Below are 27,447 nucleotides of genomic sequence, written 5' to 3'. Positions count from 1 at the left end.
GCCAAACTAAGACAGCTGGGGGATCACAGTGCCTCTCTTCCCAGAGAGGAAGGAAACAGGCAGAAGCAGCTCTGAAGGAGTCCGTGTCCTCAAAGCCTTGGGGCTTCAGGCAGGGGCCGAACCTGGCTCTCCAGGGTGGGTTTCCTCAGAGAGGACAAAGCCCGCCCTGACTGTTTGGCTCCCAAGGGGCCTGGGCCTGGCCCTGGCCAGCTTCCCTGCATAGTGCCCATGATGAGTGAGTTCAGGAGATGCAGGCCTACCTGGTGCACGGGGAACAGCCAGTGGCTGTGTCTGAGGAGGCTCTGCAGCACAGCCAGTGGCCATTCAGGTAGGCAGAGGGGTGGTAGACAGACAGGCGCTGCTGGTTGCGCTGGCTGACCTTAGTGAGGACATCAATCCAGTCCCTGGCTTCCACACAGTTGTTAGCCTGGATATATAGTGCACGCTCCGGCTGGATGACCTGGAACATCTGCAGACAGGAAGGAGCTCAGGGCCACCAGATCCTCAGACTGGGCTGCACCATCACTTCCAAGGGGATGCCAGCACTGGACAGGCCCTGAAGCCACCAAGCTGGCCTTCGAGCACCAAGAGAGGGGACTGGGAGGAGGTGGGGGATGCCTGCCCCTTTGGACCATGTAGAATAGTGGACTGTCTGTGTCCTGGATGGAGTGGGGTGTCTGTAGCCTTGGAGAGAGAATGCTGTGGGCACTGGAAATTAGAGCTTAGGAGGCCTGTCCAGGTCATCCAGGTGCTTCCATCAGCAGACAAGCACCCAGTGGTCCTCAGGCAGGCTCGTATCAGCCACATGGGCTTATCTTTTGGGATTCCAAGCTCATCCAGCCCCCACTTCTGGCCACTCTGTACCCCAGCCTTTGGGTGCCTGCTGCTCTCACCCCAACCCCCAGGCTCCTCATCCTCACGCCAGGTGCTACTTCCCCATGAGGTTTCTCAGAGCCCCATTGCCTTTGTCACTTACTTCCCATTCAACAAACATTGCTGAGTGCCATGTGCTATCCTAGGGACATATTACCACAGAGCAACTAGTGGAGGAAAGGCCTGACAAGGTCAGTTCTCCAACTGAGGTCAGAAAGGATGGGCTCACCAGGAAAAATAGGGGGAGTATCCCAGGAAGAGGAGGCAATGGGCACAAAGTCTAGGGCAGTGGGACACTAGGTGTAGAGATCTGCCTGGTGTGGGTCATACGACCTCAGAGGAGCATGGGGTTGGGGGAGTGAGCAGATCAGAGCCCAGGGTTGTCCCTAGGTAGCAGGGGAGGCTGGGAATCAGGACTTCTTTGGAGGCCTCTCAAGGGGAAAGGGATTTGGGAAGTTCTGACTCCATGTTTCTGGGTCTTCACAGTGCAGGAGCACCACCTTGCATGCTGCACATGTCTGTGTGCTTGTCATCCCAGAGTATATTGACACTGTCATCTGCATGGAAAGAATCTGGACCACTGTCCTGGGTTGGACCCTCACAGGGCTGTCTGCATAGAAGCAAAACTGAGTGACAGCCACTGAATAACCCTCCTGTGACCAGGATGAGAAACAGCCCACACCAAGGCCATGAGCCATAGAGAAATGTTGGACAAGGTCCTAGACCAAGGGGATGACAGAAATGCAGCCTGGACTGACCTGGCTCTGGCCTGGGAGGAGCAGGAGCCCGGGGCAATGGCCATATGTGAACACCACAGGCTCCTGCTGATGTGACACCAGCACTGGTTCAGAAAGGACACGGACATCACTCACGGAGAGAGAGAGGTGGCCAGCAATGGCACAGCACTAAATCTGGGAAGGGTACGTGGGGTTCTTATTCTATTCTTTGTGACTTTCACTAAGTTCAAAATTATATGAAATAAAAAGCCTTCAAAAAGAGATCCCAGAGCCTGTTTCTGTTGTCCTTTAAAGAGTCCTTCCTCCTTATAAGTTGATTTTCTCAGGTATTTTGTCATGGTGACAGTTGCTGTAACTGTACCTGATCATGTGGCTCAGAAAGCACTGGGACTGGTTTGTGAGTAGTCTGGGAAAGTTTGGAGATGCACACTAGAGAACCCTAGAATGCTGCAAGGGGAGCCCAGTGGGTGGTTCTGAAGTAAAGACCAGAAGGCCAAGTGTGACCGCAGATTGGCGTTTCAGACGGGGACATTCTGTGAGTAACTGGATTAGAGGCCATTCTTGCTACTGTCTGGCAAAGAACTACATTTTGTCCAGGCTGTGAGCCTCCCTTTGAAACCAGATTTAAAGCTCATAGTCTAGTTCGGGGTGGTGAACCTGTGGCATGTGTGCTGCAGTGGGCTGTTTGTTATCACTGGAAGCTTTAGAAGTTTTGATGTCACTATTTAATTCAGGCAGCATAACACTCAGGCAGTGGCAGGAACTGCTGGATGCTTTGAGTCAGGCTTACAGTAAGGATTGGGAGCAAAAAGCAGAGAATGATTTGAAAAACTTGCAGTTTGGCCAGAAAAGAAGCCCATGTAAAGTGCCAGCTAAGGAGGGTACAGATGTAAAAGAGATTAGCACCATTAACACACAAAGAAGAAGCCAGGTCCTTGGCAACAGAAAAGATGCCTTGATGGCATCTCAGAAATCAGTAAGACCCTACCTACTGCACGCTTGAAGACGTCTGTTTGAGAAGACAGCCTTGGCTGCCTGGGGAATTGTTTTCCCAGGAACTGTTTGTTGCTATTCTTTTCCCCACATTTAGTTACCCAAGCCCTCAGAGTCCACTGCAGCTGTGGTCCCAGAGGGCCCTGCTACTGCCTGGACCAGTGGCAGACCTCAGTGTTGTCCAGAGAATGCTGGTTTTGCAAGCATGCAGAATGCAAGCGCTGTGAGGGGGTGGGATGCCCCACCTAAACTTCAGGGAGAGCTTGGGAAGCCACGCAACATGTGCCAGGGTCAAAAGCCCTATGGAGGGACCCTGAGAGTGTGCCAGACTTTAGGGGTAAAGCCAGAGCTGCAGTGGAAACTGCAGGGAGCTGGAGGTGTCAGGAATGTGGAATGCAGGCCAAGGAAAGCTGCAGATGGTGAGTGAAGGGAACCAGCCCCAGACAGAGGCTATGTAAGCTATGGCCAGCAAGAACACAGCAGCAGGGCTACCAAGTCCTCTGGAGCTCACATCTCACCAGATGGCCTAGCTGCTGGACATGGAACTACAGGACAGAATGTTTGCCCTGCTGGGTTCTGGTCTTGCTTTGCTGTGATTCCTTCTTGCTGTTTTTCTTTTTTCCCTTTTGGAATGGGAACATTTATCTTGGAAGTACGTGACTTTCTTCTATTTTTATAGTTAGGGGTTTGCCTCGAGTCTGAGAGGAGACTCTGGATTTGGACTTTTGGGCAATATGGAAATGATGAGACTTTGGAAGACCCTTTGAAATGGACCAAATGCAACTTGAGTTGTGATATGGACATAAAGCTTTGGGGGCTGGCTATGATCTGGACCCTAACAACCCCCAGGCCTATGTGTTATGGGTGGCAGGGTCTGGAGGTATGGACCCTTTAGGTGAGGGGCCTAGTGGTGGAGTCAAGTCACTGAGGATGTGCCCTTTTTATTTCATATAATTTTGAACTTAGAGAAAGTCACCAAGAATAGACTAAGAACCCCATGTACCCTTCCTCAGCCCCTTCCTGTCTTTCTTTTGCCTCCCTGTTGTCTTAGGATGAGCAGCTGTGCTCCACCTGCCCCCCACGAGGTGCTGCTTCATTCACACCCACTCTGATGGAGCCAAGAACCACTCTGAATCAGGAGCAAAATAACCCTTTCTTCCTTATACACTGATGGCCTCAGGTATTTCATCACAGCAACAGAATGCTGGCTGGCACAGGAGGGTCCTTGACCCTAGGAACCTGTAAGAAAGCTTTCTTGAAATTCAGCCTGGTATGCTGGCAGTTTTAGCACCCTGGTGGTGGGTGTGGGCAGGCAGGCCGCACTCACATTTTTCATCCTGAAGGACTCCTCCTCCAGCCTCTCCACAGCCAGGATGTTCTCAATGGGGATGCAGCAGAGGGGCGGGTCTCCTGTGCAGAGAAGGCCCTCAGTGCTCTGCTCAACTCCTGAGCAGCTGGAAGTCCAGAGCCTTGGGCAGAGGTGCTTGAGCCCCTCTTCTTGCCACGAAGGAGGCCAGGAAGCTGAGGCCTCAGGCTTGAGGGAGGAGGCCTGGGTTCCAGAGCACAGGGCCACACACCCGGCCCTAGAGTCTGAGGCAGGAGGCAGATCTGTCCTAAATCCATGATGAGCTCAGGAAGGTGGCCTGCACCACATTCAGGGAAGCCACTCCCCAGCCATCCACACCATGGTCCTTTCAGTTTCAGGGAAAGCAGCCCAACATGCCATCGGCCCTGTCCCTACCACTAGCCCCACTACTGGCTCTGGGCTGGGTTTGGCTGGGTTCTGCAGAGAGATGGCCACACTAACTCTGGCAAGCAGGGACTGTGTGGAGTCCCAGTAGAGCAAGGGGCAGTTGTCCCTCCCCAGTGTTGGTGTGCGTCACAGCCCTGTGGAGGAGCAACAGAAGGATGGAGGGAAGCTCCCTCTAGGACCACAGTGTGGGTGGCCGAGGAGACTTTCCCACAGCCAGTCTGTGCTCAGGTCTGTGGGGAAGCCCACAGCCTGCAGAGTGCCATGTACCTGGGGCCACACTGCTCTGCTGCCCTGCCTCCCCAAGAGCAGAGCCCACCCAACCAGGCCCCCAAGCAAGATACACAGAACTCAGGGGTCACCTTTGCTCTTCTGGTAGGTGAATTCATGGTTGGTCAGGCGAAACCACCTCTTCTTGAAATTCTTCATCCCAAATCGTTTCCTTCCTTGTGCTCTCTTAATCATGAACCTGTGGGAAAGGCATAGGGCTGTCAGAGCATTCTGGGGCTTGAGGTGGGGGGCCCTCATCCCAGCTTTGAAATGTGTAGCTCTGCTGCCCGGACCAGCAGCACTGTACCCTCCTTCTCACCCGGCAGCCCCACCTTACCCTTCTTTAAGCAGAATGGGCTGCTCTATGCTCCTGGGGTCCCTTCTCCCAGAGGATGAAATTAAATCCAAGAACTAAAGTTAGGAGGAAATCAGACTGTCAGTCAGGCACTGAGGGCCACCTGCTCTGACAGTGGGGCAGGATACGCACATCCCCTGAGGACACCAGCAAACTCCAGGGCCTGTGTCTTTCTCCAGGGACAGCCCTGCCCTGCTAGGTCTCTTGCACTTGCTAGGACCTGCAGAGAGGCTGCCAGTGGTGGCCCAGGAGAGCCCCTGAGGGGTGTAGGACTCAAGAGCTGCCATTCTTGGCTCCACTCTGTCAACTGCCCGTGACTTGCTTGGACACGTGCTGTCAGCTGCAGGCTCTTGTGAGTGCCAACCCTTCCTCCCATCATTGTCCAGGGCTGTCCTGCATTCAGACAATAGGAGAGGAGCAGAACTGCAAACCCAGAAGGCTCTCTTCCCAGACATGGCGCCCCCCCCTCTGTGACAAGAAACCCCAGAACAGCTAGTGAGGGGCCAATGCCTGTGCAAAGGTCTTCATGACCCATGGCTTTGCCTGGACTTGGGTGTGCTGGGTCCACAGAGTGCAGGATGAGGTCTGCTGACACCACGTACTCACATTCTTCACAGCATCAGCGTACTTTTGCTCGTTGAAGAACTCATAGAATGTTGCCATGTATGACTCTTTGAAACTGGCCTACAATGAGACGGTCACCCAGTGGACAGTCAGGGTGCAGGGCCAGTCTCGGGCTCCACCCAGGACACAGCAGCACACACTAAACCATGCTTAGATCATAGACCTGCTTTTGGAAAAATAGGCCCAGGCCCTGGGAGGGGAAGACGCCAGCTGATCCTCATGAGATCTCTGGCCCTCTAGCGCCAGAGCCTGGTCTGGCAAGTGACAATGAAGGAGAAATGCAGTGTTGTCACCCAACGATGAAGAGGGCTCAGCCTCCCCTGTCCAGGAAGTAGAAGCTGGACAAGGATGAACCTGCCAGCTGCCAGCCAGCCCTAGATCCACACCCAAAACACAGCCTTCCTTGGCTCTTGCAGCTGGGGTGCAGCAAAGCCACTTAAACAAACAGCGAGGAGGCTCAGCTACCCCGCAAGGCCAGTGACAGAAGTTAGAGGGGTCAGCACCCTCAGCATGGCAAGCACCGCACCCAGCATGGGTGAGCACCATGTCTGCGTCCTCCAAAGCCAGTGGCTCCACACGGGTGAGCACCATCTGTCTCATGACCTCAGAGGGTAGACAGGTGCTCGAATGCTCTCCTTCTCAAGCTCCTGGTACAAGGCACAGTTCTGGTTTTCATTATGCTCTTTATTCTTGCAACTGCATTGAACATGCTCCCTTTCCTATGTGAGAGGCATTGTATGTATAGTTTCTAAAGAGATAAACAAAAATCAGAGTTCCTAAAAAGATGATAAACACAGACTTACAGACTTGGATTTAGACAAGCTGCCCAGAGTCTGGATTGTTTTGGAGATGAGTGTCAGGGTTCTGGAAGTCTGTGGGTCCTGCCAGAGATCGAAGGGGAAATGTGGGCTTTGTTCCAACTATAAAAGTGCATAATCAGTCCCAGTACTATAGACAACAGAACGAGTGAGGTACCTAGAAGCTGCCACGGTGCAAGCATGCGCTCTACAAGCTGCAGACAGACACAGGAGCCTAGATCAGGAAGATCCCAGTCTTGGGCTGGGTCTCTCCCAAGTCTGCCAGCCATTTCTCTGCAGTCCCCACAGAAGAGCCGATTCCGAGGCCCTCTGCCGCCAGCTGTCCCCTCCCACATGTCTCTATCTCATGCCTCTGTCTGTGATGTGGCCTCTGTCACCAGCAGAGTGTTAGCCCCATGAGGCTGCCCAGCCTTGAGTGGGGCCTGACACAGGGCAGAGGCTCCAGGAACTGGTGGATGAACGTGCACAGGTCACAGGGGTGCTGTATTTTTGTGGGCGGGGGAGGGAGGGTACAGTAATAGTGGCTAGACACCAAGGCCCTAGTCACACTGTAGAACGTTGTTTAAAGATAGCCTTGATCTACTCAGTAATGTGTGGTTGTCAGGCTGAAAGGCTGCTAACCTGCAGGAGGCTTGAGATGGCCAGAGGTTCACACCCACTTTTCTCTACCTGCCAGTTGCTCTGTAGAGAGCTAGCTGGGGCTGGTGTGTTGGCAGGTTTAGGAGAGCTGACTAGTAAGGACTCACTGGTTTACAGGCATGGCTGTTTAAGGAAGACTGACTAGTTCACAGGCTTAACAGGTTTATTGGGACTAACTGGTTTAGGGCCCTGGGACTAGGGATAGTCTCCGAGGGCCTCCTGACTAGCTTATAAGGACTGGCTAGATGAAGACTGCCTAGTTTATGGGGCCAGCTAGCACAGGAATAGGTGGCGCACAGGGCTGGCTGGTACAGAACTGCCAGGCACAGGGTTCACTGCTTACCGTGTGGTGCGGTGTCAGCTGGAAGAGGTTGGGAGATAGGATGGCGGGCGCAAAGAACCTCAGGAAGATGAAGCTGCTCACGGCCGTGTACCTGACATCCAGGTCATCTGAGAGCAGAGGACAGCACTTGCACTGGTGATGCAGCACAGCAGCCCGGGTCTCTGCAACTTCACCCAGCTCCTGACAGGCCTCGTGGAGAAGCCAGACCCCAGCTGTCTATAGCTGACTCTCTGTGTCTCTCCTTGCCTCTGTATCTATTTTTGTCCATTTCTTCTGTCTCTATCACTCTATATAGCTGTTGCTGTTTATCTCTGTATTTCTCTGTTTTCTTTGTCTTTATCTCTCACTGCTGTCACCATGGGGTGCCCTGTGTCGAGGGGGTAACAGGCCTTATCCCCAAGCCCTCCTATTGGGTGGTTTGTTCTCATCTGGGGTGAGAAGGCAATGTAGTACTTGTTTCCCTCCAGTTTGTTCTTGGGCATTGCCTCCTGATACCCTCTGTGCTGTGGGGTCTGCCAGGGTCTGACCATGCATGGATGGGTGTTTCACAGGGTCCATGCATGGTAGGGGTTTGGGGTTTGAGGTTTGAGGGAATTCACACACATGATCAAGGGGGTTCTGGGTGCTCTCCTTTCCCAGTGCTCAGGGCTCTGGGTAGAGTGAGGGATAGTCCCTGAGGGCCTCCTCTTCTTGATGAGGCATGAGGGAGCTCAGTGGCCCTGAGACTATTGCTGGGGATGTGCAGGAGGGCACTGTCAGAGGCACCCACTCCTGGAATGGGGGTGCTGTGGGTACCCGCTGGGGTGGCTGGGTATGGGGTGCTCACCCTGGAAGCGCTTGGCAGCTGCCTCCCGCAACGAGAAGAAAATGTCGCACATGACAGTGGGGCAGCTCACCCCGGATTTAGTGATGACGGTGAAGATGCGGTCCACATACTGCCGAAGGTTCTCCTGGGATGGGACGGGCATTGGGACCTGACCTCTCTGGGGTGAGGAGTGTCAGGGCCTGCCAAGAGGGCAAGGCCAAGAGCAGACACTCACAAAGATGGACCTCATGACAGTGTAGGATGCCCTCCCTTTAAGAGGCACCCACAGTGCACACCACTACCAGGGCCCAGGAAACCCTGAAGTCTGTTCTCTCCTCACCAACACCACTGAGCATGGACTGAAATCTACCAGGATGCACCCAGGCAGAGGCCTGGGCTTCTGCCCACAGATATGAGGAGCATGCCTGACCTGCAGGTGTTGTCAGGGATGCTAGCAACACAAAGGGATGTAACGACCTTGGGGTTTGCCAACATGGAAAATGGCACAGCCCCTGTACCCCATTTGCTTTGAGGCGGGAACAGGGCTCACAACTCATTCCAGCCCTCATGTGGAGCACTGGTGGGAGGGCTGGGCTGGGGAGAGTCCCTTTGCAGCTGTCCCCACCACTAGGACTTGGGGACAGCACCCATGCAGCACAGGTCGCAGCACAGCAGGCACCTTACCATGTTGTTCTCGAGGTTCTCACCATCCTTCAACTTTACAGGGTCGATCTCACAGGGCCGGTGGCTCTGGCATATCTAGAGGGGTGGGTGAAGTCTGCATGTGGTGCACTGTGGCCCTGCCACTGGTCCGCATGTCACAGGCTGCAGCGAGGGTGGAGCCGGGAAACCTGGATGCTGGCCTGGGAAGGCACAGCTCTCCTCACAGCAGGCAGGACTTTCCGGGACCAACTTGCATGGGGCTGGTAGGGCCAACCTTAACAAAGCCTTAAGAACTGGCAAACACTCTATTACTGAGCTACATCCCCATCCCTTTTCATTTAATTATTATTTCGAGTCAGAGTCTTGCTAGTTGCCCAGCCTGGCCCAGCTCTCCTGCCTTGGCCTCCACGCCCAACCAGCTTTTACAATATTTTTACTTCAAAGTTTACTCACAGATCAAACCAGGTGCCATTTTAAATTTGCAAAGAGCCTGCTTTTCACAAAACTCTTCTGGGGATGTGGCCTGACAAGGTGCCAGTGAGGGTCAGGTGAGGGTTGCCACGTCTTTGGGAAGGAATTGCATGGCAAGGATGCAGCAGATGGCCAGGGCCCTGGACAGGCACCAGAACCTGGACACACATGGGCCCGCTGTGTGTGGGAGATGGAAGAATCTAGTCTTCCTTGCATGTTCTTTCCTCTTTAGTAGCACGACGGGTTTTCTCATTTTTTAATTTGAGGAAGTAAGGCAGATTCTGGGACACATATGGCACATTCTCTCCATGACAGCCTATTACATGAGGGCTCTGGGTAGGGGGAAGCTGTGTCCTACCTTCCCTGTCTCTCATGGAGACCCCAGTGGTGGGGACACATGGTAGTACTCACCTCCTCAATGGCAGGCTTCAGGGTGACCTGCAGGTAGTGCATGCCCGCCAGCTTCATTGTCTCATCGATGCACTTGGAGGCCAGCGAGTTCCCTCGGAAGATGGTGTTGGAGTCCCTGGAAAAAAAGGCCAGCATGGTGGCTGTCTCCTCCTTGCCCACGAGGGAAGAGTGTCCCTGAGTGCCTGGTTAGGGCTCCCTGTGCTGACAGGTCATGGCAGGCTGCATAGTGAGCTCTGGGGCAGCCCAGGGTGGCCACTGTCTCCTATGAAGGGGGCTTTGTAGTTAAGGCTGCACCATACCAAAGCCCAGGCAGTTGCAAGGCCAGACAGGAAAGTGGTACTTGACATCCATCCTGCTACTGGCCTGTGGCTCACTGCCTGCACACAGGCAGCCACAGCAGCCCTGTGTCCTGGGATGGCAGCGCCCCATTTTGGGCCCTTGTCTCCTCCAGGTACCCGGGCTCCCCAGCTCATACTCCTGGGGCTCCCAGAGACTCAGTAGTTAGCCTCAGTCAGCCTTTCTGGTGGAACATGAAGGTCACTCTTCTCTCCCATACACCCTGTGGGGAGGGGGCTTTGGAGTTCGGACTTTTACAGTCTGGGCCTAGCCCGACTACAGGCTGGAGAGAGGTGGACAGAGACGGGGCCAGGGACAGGCTGGGGCACTCACTGAGTCCTCTTCACCTCCGCACTGGCAATGGCGCTGATGAAAGGTACCACACGGCCATAGTGCAGCAAGAGCCGCACCAGGGGGACGGCTGCCTCCTGCTTCTCTCTGCATACCTCGCCCAGGATGTGGGCAGCTGACGCTGAGACCGGCTGGGCAGGGGGAGAGTGGGGTCAGGGTGAGCAGCCACCCCTGCACATCCCAGGCCCCTCCATCCCATCAGCGGGCCTACACATGAGGGTGCAAGGCTGCTGCCACTGCTAACCCAGCAGCATGGGGCCCCTAAGCAGACTCTATCTGGGTTACAGCCAGCCATATATCAGCAAATCTGAGTGGCACTGAGCCTGGGGACAGAGGGATGTAGCTCTGGGTGCCCCCCCCTTCCAAGGGGTTACTGGTGGGAAAGAGGCCAGGAAAGGCTGGGGGACATCAACAGTGTCACCAACCAGGGGAAGGAAGCCCAGCAGCAGAGAGGACATAGACGGGCAGGCCTGGACAGGGGCCAGGCATGTTAACAGGGAAATTGATGGGCCTGGTAAGTGGGTGGGACCGCTGAGGAGCAGGAGCCTGGACAGAGGCCAGATGAGTGGGCAGAGCAGTGTTGGGTGTGGCTAGGGCCAAGTAAGTGGGTGGGGCCTGGGCAGGGGTTGGTAGATAGGCAGGCCAGGCTGTTTGCTGAGCAGGGCAGGGTTCCAGGGAGGAGAGGGTTAGAACCTGGACTTAGGGCCCAGCAGGGTGAGCGTGATTCCCACACACACCTCCACATCTGCCGACTTCAGGAGCAGGTCCCGCAGGGGGCTGTAGTAGTCAGAAGAAAACACGTGGTCTTCCGTGTAAACCACATTCAGCCTCAGGGAGCCTAGATCATCAGGCTTTGGGTTCTTGCCGTTGTCTCGGGGCTGGAGGAAGTACCTGGGGAGGACAGCCACAGTGAGGCCATCACTGTCTCTCCAGGTTACTCTCTTCAGGTCCAGGGACTGGAGAGCTGTGGCCCAGGGCTCCCCACAGGCCATGTGACGGTGTGGTCATCCAAGGGTATAGCTGCCTGGGGCAGGCACACAGCCAGACTTGAAAGCTACGGGGTGGTCCAGACAGCAGATAAGCAGAGATGAGAGGAGATGGGAGAGCCTGCTAGGAGGAAGGAAGGCAATGGCCAGCAGGGCCCCACTGCAGCATCTGCCTGTGAGGATGGACAACAAGAACACTGGACAACAAGAACACGGGAGCCATTCTGAGAGAGTGCCACGGGCCTTTTATAAAGGGGCCGGCTGGCTTGCGCTGGCACAGGGATCACTCTGCAGTCCTCAGCAGAACACTCCCTCTGTTTGTCCAGGCTGCACATCCCTCCCTGCCCCACTTCCTGGGCTAGGCAGCTTGAGATCAATCCCTGTGGCCAAAGCAGTCTTTGGTGGGTTTCAGTGGCTGCCTCTGCTGAGGGGCTGGGTATGCCCAGCAGGAGTGGGAGGCCAGGATCCCTGTGCTGGGCTGCCCTCCATCGTAGCATGATAAAGCAGCTTCTGGGGCAGATTCGCCCCCAGTACACACAGTGAAACAATGCACCTGGTGCCAACTGGACACCCGCTGGCATGTGCCTGTATCTTGAGGAAGCATGTGAACAAACACAATAAACCAGAGGTATAGGCCCACACCCAAATGCAGCACCTCTGGAGATCTGCAGAGGTAAAGACACCAAGCAGTGGAGAGCCAAAGGGAGGTGGCTTGGAGGGACAGCGAGGCTGAGACCATAGCTGGACAGATGGCCACGAGGCTGCCCCAGCCACACGTCCTGCAGCAAGGGCTCACAGCTGTCCTCAGCACTAAGCCTGCTCTATTCCCTACCTTAGGCTTTGTGTTACTTCCACTTCAGTGTGCCCAGTGTCACCTATCACCTCTCTCTGGCCTCTCTCTCCCTGCTGAAAAGGCAGAAACTATCTCCAAGCCCAAGCGACTGGCAGCAGGTGCACTGGGCCGAGGGTGGCATGGCACCCTTCCTCCCAGCCTTCTGCCCTTTCTGCCCATGCTGTCCTCCATCCCTGTGGCACCTACCAGGCATCATAGCAGCTGGACTGCTGCAGTACCTTCAGCGGGATCCTCAACTCCCCTAGGAACTCATCACCAAACTTCAGGTTGCTGGCGTTCCAGAGGTCGACTCTGAAAACAAGCAGCACTCAGATCCTGCCCAGTGGGCACCTGCTTCCAGGAGGGCTTGGAGCCCAGCTGCCCATCTGACGTCAGCTGCAGTGATCTCCACGATGCCCACAGTTGTGCTGTGGCAGACACCTGGAATCCTGTGTGGAAGGATGAACAGGGGAGCAGGCAGGACGCAGCCCTGGCTGGCAGCATAGGCAACTGTGGGCCATCACCGCAAGCGACAGAGCCAGACTGCTGCCACTGCTCTGGCATCTGCCTTTACCCTGTGTGACCCATGGCCTCAGATAGGTGAGGGTCTAGGATGTCTAGGGCCTCATAGTGAGCCTGGAGTCTGCCCCAGCACCAGCCAGGCAACTTTCATCTGCTTGGAACAGCAGGTGAAGGCAGCATCTCGTGGGCCAAGTGGCTGGCATGGCATAGTACCTGGCCCAGTGAGGACAGGGGTGCCTATCCTCATCCAGCAGAGCCATGGTACTGGCAAGCCCCTCCCTAAACTGAACTTCTACCTCTGCAGACCGAGTAAGACCTGTGGGAGTCATCAGCAGGACCCTGGGTGGGGTCCCTAGGAGCCAAAGACCACACCGGGGCTCTTTGTGAGGTATCCACACCAGCACTCTTGAAGCTTCCTGGCACAGCAGGGGATGCCCTGACCCTCCTTCCCTGCAGAATGCCCAGCTCCCTGGGACTTGGGCTGTAGGACTGTGTGGTAGGTAGCTGGGTAGACGAAGGGGTTTGCCTGTGCTGAGGAGTCATGAGCTGAGGTGCATGGGATAAGGTCCATCTCATGAGGGTCCAACCAGACATGGTACTTGGGGTGCCACTGTGGGAAGGAACCTTGCCCTCACCAAGCCCCAAAGAAGGGGTAGACAAAAACCACCCAGGATGAAATAGGGCCCCTGACTTCTTACCTAATTTCAAGTTTATCCACATCTTCCTCCTCAAAGTCAAAGTGGGACTTTCTGCTGTAGCTGCAGGGCCTGGTCACCTGGGGCAGATGGACAGAATGCTCCATGTGCAGACCAATAAGACATGTCAGGGAGGGAGGCCGGCGCCCAGCTACTCGAGGACACAACCACAGAGGGAGACAGCAGCGGGTCTGGGCCCAGCCCTGTGTGCTGACCCTGGCTTCTCTGGGACCCATGCGACTGTGGAAAGGCACAGCAGAGGCTGACTCCACTGGGAGGGTTGGGAAGGGAGCTGCTTGGGGCCTGGGACCCTGAGGGCTCTGACTTTGGACTCTGAGGGGGCTTCTGCCCCACCCCAAAGCAGGGAATGCTCCAGGGGCTGGGGAGGCTGGCGCCTCCTGAATCTTCTTCGTGTTCATTATCACCCACAGGAACGTCCAAGAGTCCTGGACACCAGCTCCCCACCCAACAGCCCTAACCCTCAAGAACCTCTTTGGGAGTCCATGCCCAGGGAGGTATCAGAAAACTGAAAGAGCAAACACTGTTTTTCCTCCTAATATTTTAGGGGTTGTGAGCTTCTTAAAACATAAAATCGCCAGCAGGTTCTGGGATTTAGAGGGAGCAGTGCCCCAGCCTCATCCTGCCCACTTTTCAGGGTCAGAAGATTTCAGCTCCAAAACAGAAAACTTTTGTCTATAAACAGACAAAGCTATGCTGCTTACACAGCTTAAACTCTTAAGTCCTAAATGCGAATGTCTGACTAGCAGGGACCACCAGCTCCACAGGCTCCCTGCCTGGCTCTGTCCTGCACGTCCCCGTACCTTGACTGTTTCTGCAGTTGGACCCATCTGACACTGGCCTCTTCTCCATCTGGTACTGGCCAGCATAACACCCAGCCCTGCCTGTCTTGTTCCCACTGTGTCTCCCCTAGAAGCTGACTCCTTCTCAGACTGCAGGTGTCTCTGAAATGCTGCCTCCCCCAGGAGTACCCAGCCTCCTGTCACAACCTATCCACCGAGCAAGACTACACGCTGCCACCCCAGCTCATGCATTCATTGTCTGCCTCCCACTGGTCTGGCCCAGCACCACAACCCCTAGCTGCCTGCCCTCTCCCAGTTGTCTGTGAGGGGTGAAGGTAGCTCTTACAGAACTTCATGTGACTTTACTTGGACACTCAAGGGCTTTTAGGTTATCCTGGCAGAAGGCAGCCTGGGAGTGACTTCCCTTGCTCTCTGGCTCCGCTTCCCCGGGGCTTGCCTTCCCTGGATCAGGAAACTCAGGAAGGGTCCAGGATCATAGCGAGCCTCAGCAGTAGCATCCTAGGCCACAGCTCAGGAGGAGCAAAGCCACTGGGCTCAACAGCAGTCCTGGGCCAGGCCTTCTGGCAGCCTTGTGCCACTGCAGGCCATAGTTCTCAGACTTTTCTGGGGGTCATTAAGTTACCAAGCAGGGGAGATCCACCCCCTCCCAGGACAACAGTGGCTCTTGTCCCTAAGGCTGTGTCCACCACCCTGCTGCAGCCCCACACCCCACGAAAGTGCGGGCTGAGCTGAAACTGAGGCCCTGCCTCCTGCCTACCAGGCCTTGGTTCATAAGAAGTGCTTGGGAGCCAAGGCTGGGAAGGACACCTAGCTGGACGCCCCTCACCCAGACCCATACCAACTCTGCCCCGAGAGGTGCTGGTCCTCTAGCTGCTGGCCCTCGAGCTGCTGTCTGACTCTGCTGCATGTCCCAGAGGCAGCCAGGGAGTCTCTAGGCTGAACCACTTCCCCTTTGCTGCAAACCCTCAGGTTTCCAGTGGAGCAAGCCTTGCTCTGCCCAGGAAGCTGGGGTAGAGCAGCCAGAAAAAATAAAACCTACAACCAGTGAGCCCAGAGCTCTGAAGACCTGGGAGGCACTGACTTGCCACCGTCAGGTAGAACCCAGGCAGCCCAAGGAGCAGCAGCGCCTTCTCTCCAGGGAAGGGGATGTCCCTGGGTGAACGCATCCAGATGGCCTGCGGGCCTGGACCTCTACCCAGGACAACAAGGACTGCTCAGCCCCTTCCTGCTTGGTCTTCAGTGTACTTCCCTGGTTTCCCGACTGGAGCACCAACCTCGAAGTAAAACACCTCATCAAACTGGGGGTTGTTGGTCTTCTTCTTCACTTTTGTCTTTTTGGCTTCTGATCTACAGTCAAACGAGGAAGGGTTAGGCTTAAAAATAACACTGTTAATTCTGAACCTGCCTTAAAATTGAGCTGTCAAATATTACAGCTTTTATTTATCTCATAAACATTTCTGTTTGCCTCCATCTCCAGATAGTATACAAATCAGGAACCTTTATGGAGCCAGAAATACCCAATATGGAGATCACAAAGGCCTTATTCTTCGTAAAGCAATTGCAGACCAATCAAGGAAACCAAAAGAAATAAAAAATGACACATTCCACCCCAACATGCACCTCCTTTGTTCTCCTGCAGGGAGTGCCAGCTGCCTGACTTCTGGGGCTCCCTGTGCCCAGGACCAGAGCAGCACACGGGATAGGCAGGACTGGGACAACTTGCCTGAAAGGTCCAGCCAGAGTCACTGTGGCGTAGGGGTCGCACTGGCCGTTCACTATGGGGAGGCCTTGGCACTCAAGGATGCTGAGGAAACAGAGTATGGGGTCAGGAGAGGCCAGGCAGACCCAGCTCCCTCCCAGCAGGTCTGCGGACCAGAGATGAGTTGGTGTTCCTGAGGTAGGAGAGGCTGTCAGGGGTTTGTACTGCCAAGAACCAACTGCTACAGACGGCACACAGCCTGCAGAGGCTGCTACCCCATTTACCTGGCCATACAGGCACCCAGCTACCCAGACTTGGCAGCAGAGGCCCTGGCCCCTCACTTAGCTGCTGAGTCCCATCTGCAAGAGAAGTCAGATGGTGACAGTTTCTGGCTGTCCTGAAGTTCTGCAATAGTCCCACCAGCATTTCATTGTCATTTCTGTTACTCCTGGTCTGTTTCTGGCTCCTCCCCAGGTTATGGGTCATATTTCCCTCTCCTGGGGGTTGAGCAGGTGCCAGGCATTATGAATTTTATGTGGAAGATCCAGTTTTCTTCTGGGCTCTAGGGACTGTTCAGGTTTTTCCCACTCAGCTGATCACATCACTTCCGTTTCAAGCTTTTTCAAGAATGCTTTTCCTGCTCTAGGATGGTGTAGTCCTCACACAGTGCTGTGCTTCCTGCTGCCTTACCCCAATGCTCTGAGTGGCAATAGGCCCTTTTCTGGCTGGGGGAGGTTCAAAGGGCACCAGTCCCCTGTGAGTACCAGGGAGCCTGTTGGCCTCCACATCACAGACCTGAGCCCCAGGCCCTGCTCAGAGGTGCCAGGTACTAAGCTCCATTCCTTCTCAGAGGGATCACAGTCCCAACCTCAGCATCCCATGTCATAAACAGCTCACACAACAATCCTGGTGGCACGTTTGTGGTCAGAGGAAATCCACGCACACACCAAAACGTCACACACAGAGACAGGTTCACTGGGCTCAGAGGGCTGGCACCAGGCGAGGCAGGTGACCTGTCTAGAACCACAGGAAGCCTGTGACTTCAGGAAGGGTTAGGGATGCCCAGTGCAGTCCTAAACCAAGGCAGAGCCCTCTCTGGCACACAGAGAAGGGGCATGCTTGTCTGTTGAGTGAGAATGGAGACGAAGAGTAGCTGATATGGGGGCACAGACCCTGCAGGACTTGACAGGACAGTGGCTGCATCTCAGTATCTAACCACACACACACACACATACACACATACACATAAAGCTATGTGCATAGTAGACTGGGACTGACCAGCTCCTTCCCCATGGAAACCTGAGGTCCCAGGTTGATGGAGGTTGCCCTTCTCATAGTTGTCCACAAAGTGCTAACCAATCACAGGCAAGGGACACTAAGCCTGCCAGAGATGATGTCTAGGACCAGGGCTCTCTCCTTCTGCACAGTGGGTCTGGAGTGTTCCAGCTGCCCCTTGATGCCTCCTCTAAACTGAGATCCTTGGGGAAGAAGGCCATGGGCGTGGCAGTGGTGACCCTGTCCTATGAGCCATAGGGCAGAACTCTCGTCCTTGCCATTGCAAGCCACGTGGTGAGAGAGGCCAGGAGGGCACCTTGCCCATAACTGCAGGAGGACTGGCAGCCACCAGGGCCTTGGGAGAAGCTGTGGGGTCTAATGAGCTTTGGGGCTCCCAAGTCTGGTGTCGGCCTCCCTGAGCTGGACCAGACCCACATGCCCGTGATGTTTTGCAGCTTCCTCCACGTGTCTCCACATCCTGGATGGGAGCCTTCTCCCGGGACTCCAGAGTCTGCAGCACAGGGCTTGGAACAGACCCAGGTGGGCACAGGGACAGCCCTGCAGGTGCCCACTGCTCCACACACAGCCCCACTCTCCTGGCTGCTCTCCTGCTCTGTTCAAGGAAACAACTTCACATGACTGTGATGCTCAGGCAACAGCCATGCAGATGCCCTGCATTTGGATGCTCCCAGCCACAGCTGGTGTCCACATGGCAGTACATTTAGTTCCTGTTTTTCAGATTAAGAAACTGAGGCAAGAAAGCAAGTCTCTTTGGCTTCTGGCCCAAATTCACTGCTCTTTCCTTTGTGCTGAGCAAACAAAGACCTGGGGATGGCAAAAGGCTCACGTGTCCTGGAAGCCATGGATGCCACCTGTCTGGGCCACCACCAGGCTTCCCCATTTCCTCAACAGAATGGAGCCCAGGCTTCAAGAAGTCTCCTGCCTCAGCTACCCCAGGGCAGGGAGCAGGCTTACTCAGAGGAGAACATTCCACCTGAGCAGGGCTCCTGGACAGCAGGTCCATCAGTGCTAGCGGCTGCTTCAGGGCAGACCCAGGTGGGAAAACTCAGGACCCAGGGCCACAGGCAGGTGACTCATGACCTCAGCCTGAATTCCTGGGGGGTCTGTTGCTCAGAGAGAAGCAGTGGGGGGTCTAGCCCTTTCTATGCCTTGACTTCCACTCAGCACAGCCCCACCTTATAGCTTCCCTAGGAGATTACAGCCTGGCTTGGTCACACCCACACCTGAGCCTGAGAGCCATCTCTGTCCACACCACAGTTTGGGGTCTAGATCCTATAAGCCCAGCCTTAGAGTCTTTGAATATGGCTATAACTACATGCATCCCACAGCACCTGGGATACAGCAAGGAGCTCAGCACAATCAAGAACTTGCATGTGCCCACAGGAGTCCAGGGCAGATGCCCACCTCTCCCTGCCCTGTGCATACTCCATAGCCCCAGCAGTCCCAGGGGCACCCAGCACCACAATGTATGGTTTCACCTGGGGCTGTGGAGCACTGGGGGCCATTGTGGGAGTGGAGGATCCTGCTCATCCACCACCTACCTCAGGGGAGGAGAGTGTGAAACCCCAACAATGAACTCAGCTCTGCACGCACCCTGCTCAGGGGAGTCGCCACCCAATCACACTGTAGCACATGCCTTGCTTAAAGAATGTTTCTGGGAGAGAGAAGCCCCACCTCTGCTCGCTGAGGGTGGCAGGATGGTTCCTCTGGTGGCTTGAATGTGTGCCCAGTAGCTCCTGGGTCAGACACAACCCCCATAGCCAAGTGTTGGTGTTACTGGTGGCCCAGGAGATGACAGGATACCTGAGGTCATGAGGTGGGGCTAGATGCCCCAATGGCTTCATGAGCAGAGGAGGAGACCTGAGCTGCCACCACTGTCCCAAGGGGAGGCCTTAGCCTTGGTGGGATAAGCCTGAGGCCCTCACCAGAACCAAGGGACACATCAGCTGCTCTATGCACATCCCCTGGCTAGGGCACTTTGTTACAGCAACAAGAACAGACTGCAGCGGCCCCATCACCGGTACTTGTGCCTGCACTCCTGACACAGAAGACGCCCAGCCACCCTTCTACTTGGGCCATGTCCCGTTGTCCCCACCTGGGCCCACTGTGCAGGGAAGAGGCCAGTGAGTTCTGGGGGCAGTGAATGCAGGGGTGTCATGCTTGGCACCCTCAGGCACCCAAGCAGGAAGCAGGGCCTAGGGGAGAAGCATCGCCAGAACCCCAGCCTAGACCTGCTGCCCATGGTGCACATCTTACCGCGCAGCGAGCTTGTGGCAGACGGCGCCCGTATCAGTGATGACTTCACTCAGCCTCAGCTCCAGGTGCACCTTTCCCTGCAAAGGACAAGGGAAATTCGGAGCAGGGCACAGCTGGAAGTGAGGGGGCATGGCCCACGAGAGGGCAGAGCTAGGGTGGAAGGGCACATCTTGTGGAAGGGCTACCCAGTCCCTGTGGCAGCTAGGCTTCCAGCCCACCGTGATGTACACCCAGAGGTTGGGTGCTAAGAGGAGGTCGCTGCAGGCCATGAAGTTTCAGAGTGAGTGGTCCCGAAGTGCCAGACCCTGGCAAAGCAGCCGCAGATGCGCTACATGTCCACTCATGACACACAGCAGTTGGGTCTAGCCCAAGGCAGGCATGGGCAGAGGGAAGGCTCCAGGGACCTTCCTGGCCCACCTTTGCCTCCCCCCAGGAAGGTAGGGGACCCCAAGTCCTGTTCCCATGCAGAAGCTAACATCCTCAGTGCTTCCAGGAGTAACACCCTGCTCTGGAAAGGATCACGAAGGGACACACAGTGTAATGTGCATGTTAAGCCTTCAGTTTTTGTAATCAGAAAGGGAGGCCAAGTTGGACATCCACCAAGGGCCTTGAACCTCCTCTAGGGAGGGACCCTTTAAATGCTGCCTGGTTGTGAGTCCAGGATGCCATGTGACCAGCCAGCCTGGATTAAACTGGTGGCAGCATGAGAACATACCTGTGGACCCATTCTGGGACTTGTCCACCTTCACCTGCTTAGGACCTGCTGGGAGGAGAGGGTGCCGGCCATGGCCATGGTGGACAGAGGGCAGGGACTGGGTTTACCTGTTCTAGCCTCAGGAAAGGCTAGACCTGCCCTCCTGGATCTTCCCCACCTGGGCAAGGCCAAGAGCAATGGATGGTATGGTGCCCAGCGCTGGGACACGAGCATTACTTAGGGGCATCCTGTGGCAACACACACTGCTTGCCATACCCGTGAACAGAGTCGTCCACACTGGGGGATGATTTGGCCTGGGACATTCTGGGCCATGAAGGCTGCTGGGCTCTGCTTGGTGAGCACCTAGTTGCTGAAGCCCACTTGGCTCTCACAGATCCTGCTGGAGCATCCAGCAGCACCTGGCAAGCACTCTGGTGTCCAGTGACATCCCTTCATGTCCCCAGGCATGAACCATGGGCACAAAACAATAGTAAGTCCATTGCCACTAGCCCAGAGGACAAGGCCTCCCTGCTGTTGTTCTGCTCTGGGGTCCTGTGCTGGGCCCAGACTCTTGACCTGCAGAACCTCAGGGACCAGTGGTAGGTGGGGTCAGGAGGCTGGGCACAACCCCTTCTGGCTCTGTGGCTGAATTGGTGACAGCCACGAGGACAGGCATTTGTGGCTCCCTTTCTATACTGAGCCTAGTAGCTCAGAGATTGAGATCACGGCCATGATGCTTGCTGCCCTAAGACGTGGTACTGCTTCCTTAGGCCAAGAGTCCTTTAGGACCCAAGCCAGGCCAACACACAGGACCAAGTGAGCAGTTTGCTATCAGAGGACAGCACTGACCACAAGTGCCAACCCTTACTTTGTAATTCTGTGATCTGCAAGGGTGTCAGGCAGAAGGGCCGAGAGCTAGGTTTTGTCCAGGGTCCTTTGGAAAGCCAGAGACTGCGTGGGGGTGGGGAATGTGGAAGGTCCCACTACCAACAGCACAGTGGCAGCTTCCTTTTCGTTTCCTGTTTTCCCCAAGCAGCCCCTGGCTTCCTGCGCCTTTCTCACTCGGCACACACCATAGGATGGAGGCTTGAGAGGCAAACAGCAACACTGCACATCCTGACTATGGCCCAGGGGGCCCTGCGGATCCATGGGCCAGCACTTCCAGTGTTCTACCAGCACCCAGGGCCCCCTTCCTGCATGAGGTGGAGGTTGGGGCACTACCTCTCATAGGCAGGTGACCCGACCTTAGCACAAACAACTCAGAACAAAAACACTGCTCTTGGGGTCACGCCCTCGGTTTCAGATCAGCAGAAAACACTGCATCCTGGCACACACCTGGGCATGTGGCTTCACAGCCAGGGACAGGCACCACCCTGCAGAGACAGAAGCCTGGCTCTGGTCTCTGCGGGCGCTTGGTTGGGGCAGGAGCTGCAGGGATCTCGTGCAGCCAGCCTCCTTTCTCATATTCACCCCTGCCTTCGATGCCTGCCTGTCTGCAACACTGCCCAGTGTCCCAGCTTTTATTTTGGTTGTGAGAGAAGCAGCAGGTACCACAAAAGAAAGTGCTGTTGGCAGCTTTTCCTTCCCAGTTTATTAAGGGACTAAAGACATCAAGAAGCTAACATGGCCTGGGTCACAGATCAGTGGTGAGTGCTTGCCTGCAAGGCTCTGGGCTCCACTCCAGCTCCAGAGAAAGAAAGTTGAAGCAACAGGGAAGTGAATAGCATCATGAAGCAAGCAGGGCTGACTGTTGTCCCCTGATCACCTCACCCACACAGAGCATCGCTCAAGCTCACTGGGCTGCACTGTCCCTGCCAGACATGTGTGGAAGAAGAAGCCTCTGTGTCCTCTCAGTTCCTCCACACAGGAACTCAGCTCAGGATCCAAATGGAAAGGCAGATGAGAGTCCTCAAGTGCTTGGAGATTAAGCAATGCACTTCTAGGTATCACATGAGTCAAAGAAGCCTCCAGAGACACCCTTACAGCTGTGTCTACATGTCATCTCAAAGTAGTCACAGGTGGGGCTTTTTCAGAGGTGGCTGAATCTAGAGTCTGTGATTGAGCTCAGCAGCACAGCGCCTGCCTGGCAAGCACAAGGTTGTGAGTTCAATTCCCGGTACTGGAAGAAAAAATAAAAACAAAAAAACCCAAACAAAATAGAGTGTGTGATTGATTCTTGCTGCAATGCTAGGATTAAGGGTGGGTGATTACTAAATCAGTCCACTGATTAAGTTGGCACTACCCTAATCCTAGTAGCATCAATACGATATAAGGGACAGAAAGAGATTTATTTTCCCCTCTTGCTTGCTTTGCTACCTTCTGTCCACCATCAACTGTTCTCCTCTGTGATGTTTGTCTGCCATGTCACTCTGCCTTACAGCTAGCGGATTGTGGACTGACACCTCTACAAACTGTGAGCTAAATAACCCTTTCCTCTCTTAACTTGTAGGTGTTGGGTATTTTGTCTCAGCAATGTGAAGAGTAACTAAGACACTTAGATGAAGTGTGTAACAAAGGAAAATAAAATAAACTTAGAATGTGTGGGACGCAGCAAAAGCATGGCTGGGAGGGAAATTCAGAACATAGCCAAACACACAGAAAGGAAGAAAAATCAGAATCAATGATTTCCACTAGAAAGGAGGTTAAATTCACAGAAAGCAAAAGAAAAGAAATAAAATTTAGATCAGAAATCAATGAAACTGAAAACAGGAAATCAGAAAACCATCAAGACCAAAATCAGATTCTCTGAACAGATCAACAAAGAGATAAACCTCAAGCCAGGGTAACCAGGAACAAAAGAGAAGCCGTGGCTTTCTAAGATCAGCAGTGAGAGGTGCCAGTGAGGACCAAGGCCTTGCCTGATGACAGCTGTGCATCAGCACAAGCCACAAGAGGGGTGGGCAGGGCTGGGACAAGGCCTCTGGGCCTGTTAGTTTTCCTGTAAACTTAAAACTGCTCCGAAACCAGAGTTTGTTAGTTTACAAAGAACCCCTACTTTTCTCAGGAAGGTCCTCCCCACACAAGGGCTACTCCGAGAAGCAGGAACAATCCTGGCCCAGCCCCAGACTGCTATGGGCTCCATATGGGGGCCTCCCTCTGACCTGTCTCCACCTAAGTGGCCACTGGTTCTTGAAGTGAGAAGATGGAGCAGAGGGTAAGATGAAGACTAGGAAGGTAGAGCTTGGTCTTCTGCACCCCCTCAAGCCCTCAGAGCCATCCAAAGGCCTAGGCCCTAGACTAGGGACATGTGCCATTGTCATTCTGGGTTGTCGGACTCACGAAAGGCAAAATCCCCCAAATTTCTACCCCATCACTGGCTCTTGAGCCATATACCTCGAGGGTGGTGGCTGCTGATCCTGCATGCATCCCAGGCCAGTTTATACACATGGACTGTCCTGGAGGGGGAGACAGGAGCACGCTTGGGACCTTTAGAAAAGACACCAGTTCCAGAAGAAGCAGGCCATCATAAGCTGTCTTTCCCCATTCCTGTGATGCTAACCAGAGTGTGATGGTCTTTGTGGACATGGGTCTCCTTGTGCCATACAAAGCAGACAGATGCAGGGAGCCACAGCTGCCCTCCACCCAGTAGGAAACTATGAAAGTGACATTTCAAAATGAGAGGTGGCTGAAGAGCAAAAATGTGATTTCAACTTAAAGGTCAGACAGAGAGGCAAGAAGCTGCCTCCTTATCCCGGTTACTTTGTAGGTGAGAAACTTTCAGAATGAAACACCAGATAAGCACTAAGTGTAGCACAGCACCCATCAGGGTCCTTCCAAGGGTTCTTCACCTCTCACCACCCAGGCTCCCAGGAGCCCAGCAGGGCTGGGTCCCAATCTTTATCACAAACTCAGCGGAGGGCTGGACCTGCCTTCCATGCTGTTAGGAAACATCTCGCCAGCCACAAAACTCCCATGTGTGTCCAGTTACAGCTCTGTGGTGATGCAATGGTTCCAAATCATGACTGTGGCAATGACACAAATCTACACACAGGATGAAGCTGCCCAGAGGATCCAGTAGCCAAGCAGTGGACATGAATTGTGGTGAGCAAATACAAAAACTGACCTATCTATGCACTGAATATAACTCAGCCCAAGAGGGAAGGGAATCCTGACCCAGGCCACACCTGATGAGTGGACAGACACCAGTTCACACAGCAAGGGCTATAGGTCACTCATGTGAGGCCCCATGTCCACCAGGTAGAGCAGCCATGTCCACCAGGCAGAGTGGCAGGTGCTGGGCATCAAGCTCCAGTGGGGGAAGATGGCCAAGTATGTTGAGGGATGATGATGAAGGATACACAGCCATGTGAATGTACTAGTGCTGCAGAACCAGACTTAGAAATGGTTAAAACAGGGGATTTGCCATTGTGTTTCACCACAATAAAAAACTGGGGAAAAAATTACATAGAACACACACCCATGCAAAGTGGTGAGATCAGAACAAAGTCTATAGACTGTGAACTCACAGAGTTACGAGGTGGAGCCCTGGGGACGGGCCCTCTGATGTCTGTTCTTCCGGAAACACACAAACTTGTTGGTCATGATTCCCTGTCTAACATCCCTTGGATCTGTAACCATTTCAAAACTAAGCAGGCAAAAAATAGGAAAAGACACACTTGCCAATAAAGCCAAGCAAATCTGGGAAATGCCACCAAGAAGTGGTCCTGGGGACGTCTGCAGCTGTGCATAGCACAGGTCTCATCCTGGTGCTAGAGCTGCAGGTGTGGATGAGGCTGAGAAGAGGATGCTGCATTCTGTAGCCCATCTTAGCTGAACTCTGAGGTTCTCAGCCCCAAGCCAAGCATGGGCAGGGTGGCTGCTGGCCACTTGCACCATCTTAGGCTCTGCACTCCGATCGGGGTACAGTTGGTTCTCCATTCAGTATGGTGTCCAGCATGTAGGCTATGGGCCCACGTTTTCCTGGGAGGCACAGCTCATAGGGGAAGCACGAGTCCATGTGTCTGGTGAGGGGCAGGGACTCAGGCCCAGCTCAGCCCAGTCCTTGATTCTGCCTGGGCCTCTCCATGTTGTGGATGGGCTCTGCCAACTCCAAGGACAGAACCCAGGGCCATGGGAATCTCAGTAGCCTAGGACCTCAGCAGTGACCATGAGCCCAAGCCTTTACCTGTGGAAGCCAGCTGAGCAAGAGGGTCTTGAGGACGGACGCAGGCGGGCCACACGTAACACGGAGCATGGAACTGCTTTCACTGATGTCTTAGGCAAGTCCTTGCAGGTACCTATTTAGGTGATCTGTCTGTGACACCACCTACCAGGTGTAAAGTTGCACCCAATGTGCCCCTCAGCTGTATACACATTGGCCCAGCCTGCAGGGAACTTACTTTACATAGGAGATAGCTTGTAGGGGATAGCCAGGCCATAGCAGCCTGGACACCAGGCTTACAGCTAGGGACAGTTCCTGCCAGTCACTGTGTTGACAGGGAGGCACCTGCAGTGTGAATGCCTGTGTGTGCACTGCTGGCTGCTCAACTGGGTAGGGCCCTCTGTAGCTGCTGCTTATCCTGGGCCAGAGCTTAGGGTGGCCCATGGGGTGGTGACAGTGTGGGCCCAATGTGTGACTCAATGTACCCCTTTACAGGCAGCCTGAGAGGACCTCAGCTGACATGTATGCCCCTGCGGCAGCTCCCTCAGGGCCTAGTACCCACACCTGTTCTGCAGGCACCCAGCATTGCAGGTGCTGGGGTACTCAGTCCAAGGAGCCCGGTGGAGGATAGGAAGCTGGGGACTAGGTCCTTGAGCTTGAGCCCTGCTTTAACTCCCCATAACTGCCTGTCATCTGGTCTGCTCTTTACCTTCGCTGATTTCCTGCCCTGTCCCTTTATCTGAGTTTGAATTTATGTCTTCTGCCTAAAAGTGCAGCAATAACCAAAGGAAGAAAAAACTAAGAAGCTTTCATCTAGAATCTCAGCACAATTCGGAAAGTGCACATTTCCCAGCTATTGTGCCTGTGAGGCCCGAAGCCTGAGCTCTGTCCTCACCTTGGACTCAGCCCACCCCAGCCTCACCTGCACTTCTGAGTCAGCATCCACGTGCTGCAGCTGGAACCAGGTGTCCCTGTTGTGGTACTTCTGCAGGTCCTCCTTCCTGATGGCCACCTTCCCTGGAAGCACATGTGGAGAAAACTCAGAGGACACTCAGCCCATGGGGACAGGCACTCCACTGGCTATCAGACCCACAGGGACACCAGGCTAGGCCACAGCCCATCCTGCAAGTTCACTGCATGTAGCATTCCACGTTTCAGGGCACCCCTCACCGTTGCTCTGTGGTCTCTTCAGAATCTGCTGACATAGACACACTGCCTGCCTGTATACTACCTTCCTGCCCCATGTGTCATCTCAGGCAGTGCGCTAGGCGCTGAGAATGGCCTGCCAGGACCAGGGAGGGGGATGGTGGTCACAGCACCTGCCTGTCTATGTGTCCTCTTCTCCAGACAGAGCCAGAAGCAGAACTTATTTTGCAGGTGTGTGATGCTTCGGTAGGAATGTTTGTTGACAGAAGCTACACGGTGGAACACATGTGTGTATCTAGACACATGCATGTACACACACACATAGCATGTGTGCATGGATGGCAGGTATGCCTAGAGGACAGGGGCCTTGATAGCTCCTGTAAGCTTTGGGTCATTCACAGTGACAATGGCTATGAGGTACAGCTGGGGTGATCTGCCCTTCTGCCACAAATGTGGGTCTCACCTTCAGGCCAGGGGACAGCTCATCATGGCCAGGGCATGGCCTGTGAGGCCCGACTTTAGAACAGCCTGTTGTGGCTAGGTGACACCTGGTAGGACAACCTGTCCTAGGCAAGGGACACCTGGAAGGACAGCCTGTCTCAGTCAGGGGACACCTGGAAGGATGGCTCATCATAGTCAGAGGACACCTGGAAAGACAGCCTGTCCCAATCAGGGGACACCTAGAAGGACAGCCATCACACCTAGGGGAAACACAGCAATGTGGCCCATCACAGCTGGGAACATTTGGAAAGACAGCCTGCCATAGTCGGAGGGTTCCCTCCATGTAGCAGTCAGAAACACAGGGCTTGTCCAAGTCTCCTTCCTCCCTTCACCATCCTATTCCTGAGGGATGCACCTTGATTTCTCCACTGCTGGTCACACACCCCTGGCCACTCTGCAGCCTGCTGAGAAGGCACTCTCCCTTGTGCTGTGCCTCCTCTGAGAGCTGCTGTGGGCTCT

General features: G+C 54.6%; 1 protein-coding gene across 5 annotated transcripts in view; it reads right to left on the bottom strand.

The window, feature by feature from the left end:
- The window catches only part of Rasa3 (RAS p21 protein activator 3), an 84,373-nt gene that overhangs the window by 3,947 nt on the left and 52,979 nt on the right, over positions 1–27,447 (bottom strand). For 3 of the 5 annotated variants that reach the window (XM_013515439.1, XM_005373923.2, XM_005373928.2), the window contains 18 exons: positions 26,264–26,358; positions 19,547–19,623; positions 16,019–16,099; positions 15,570–15,642; positions 13,478–13,554; positions 12,465–12,569; positions 11,177–11,330; positions 10,422–10,570; positions 9,753–9,867; positions 8,892–8,966; positions 8,229–8,352; positions 7,403–7,509; positions 6,406–6,483; positions 5,585–5,662; positions 4,961–5,034; positions 4,716–4,822; positions 3,931–4,013; positions 261–469 (listed from right to left, as the gene is read on the bottom strand). In XM_013515439.1, the coding sequence (XP_013370893.1) occupies positions 261–469; positions 3,931–4,013; positions 4,716–4,822; positions 4,961–5,034; positions 5,585–5,662; positions 6,406–6,483; positions 7,403–7,509; positions 8,229–8,352; positions 8,892–8,966; positions 9,753–9,867; positions 10,422–10,570; positions 11,177–11,330; positions 12,465–12,569; positions 13,478–13,554; positions 15,570–15,642; positions 16,019–16,099; positions 19,547–19,623; positions 26,264–26,358 (1,861 nt within the window). Of the gene's footprint in view, positions 1–260; positions 470–3,930; positions 4,014–4,715; positions 4,823–4,960; positions 5,035–5,584; positions 5,663–6,405; positions 6,484–7,402; positions 7,510–8,228; positions 8,353–8,891; positions 8,967–9,752; positions 9,868–10,421; positions 10,571–11,176; positions 11,331–12,464; positions 12,570–13,477; positions 13,555–15,569; positions 15,643–16,018; positions 16,100–19,546; positions 19,624–25,365; positions 25,922–26,263; positions 26,359–27,447 lie in introns of those variants that run through there. The other 2 variants (XM_013515454.1, XM_013515445.1) reach the window with 2 other exon arrangements.

Source organism: Chinchilla lanigera, unplaced genomic scaffold (assembly GCF_000276665.1).
Source record: "Chinchilla lanigera isolate Chin_1 unplaced genomic scaffold, ChiLan1.0 scaffold00003, whole genome shotgun sequence".
NCBI lineage: Eukaryota > Metazoa > Chordata > Mammalia > Rodentia > Chinchillidae > Chinchilla > Chinchilla lanigera.
Note: the sequence above shows the minus strand (reverse complement) of the source record. Positions and strands in the feature narration are given on the sequence as shown.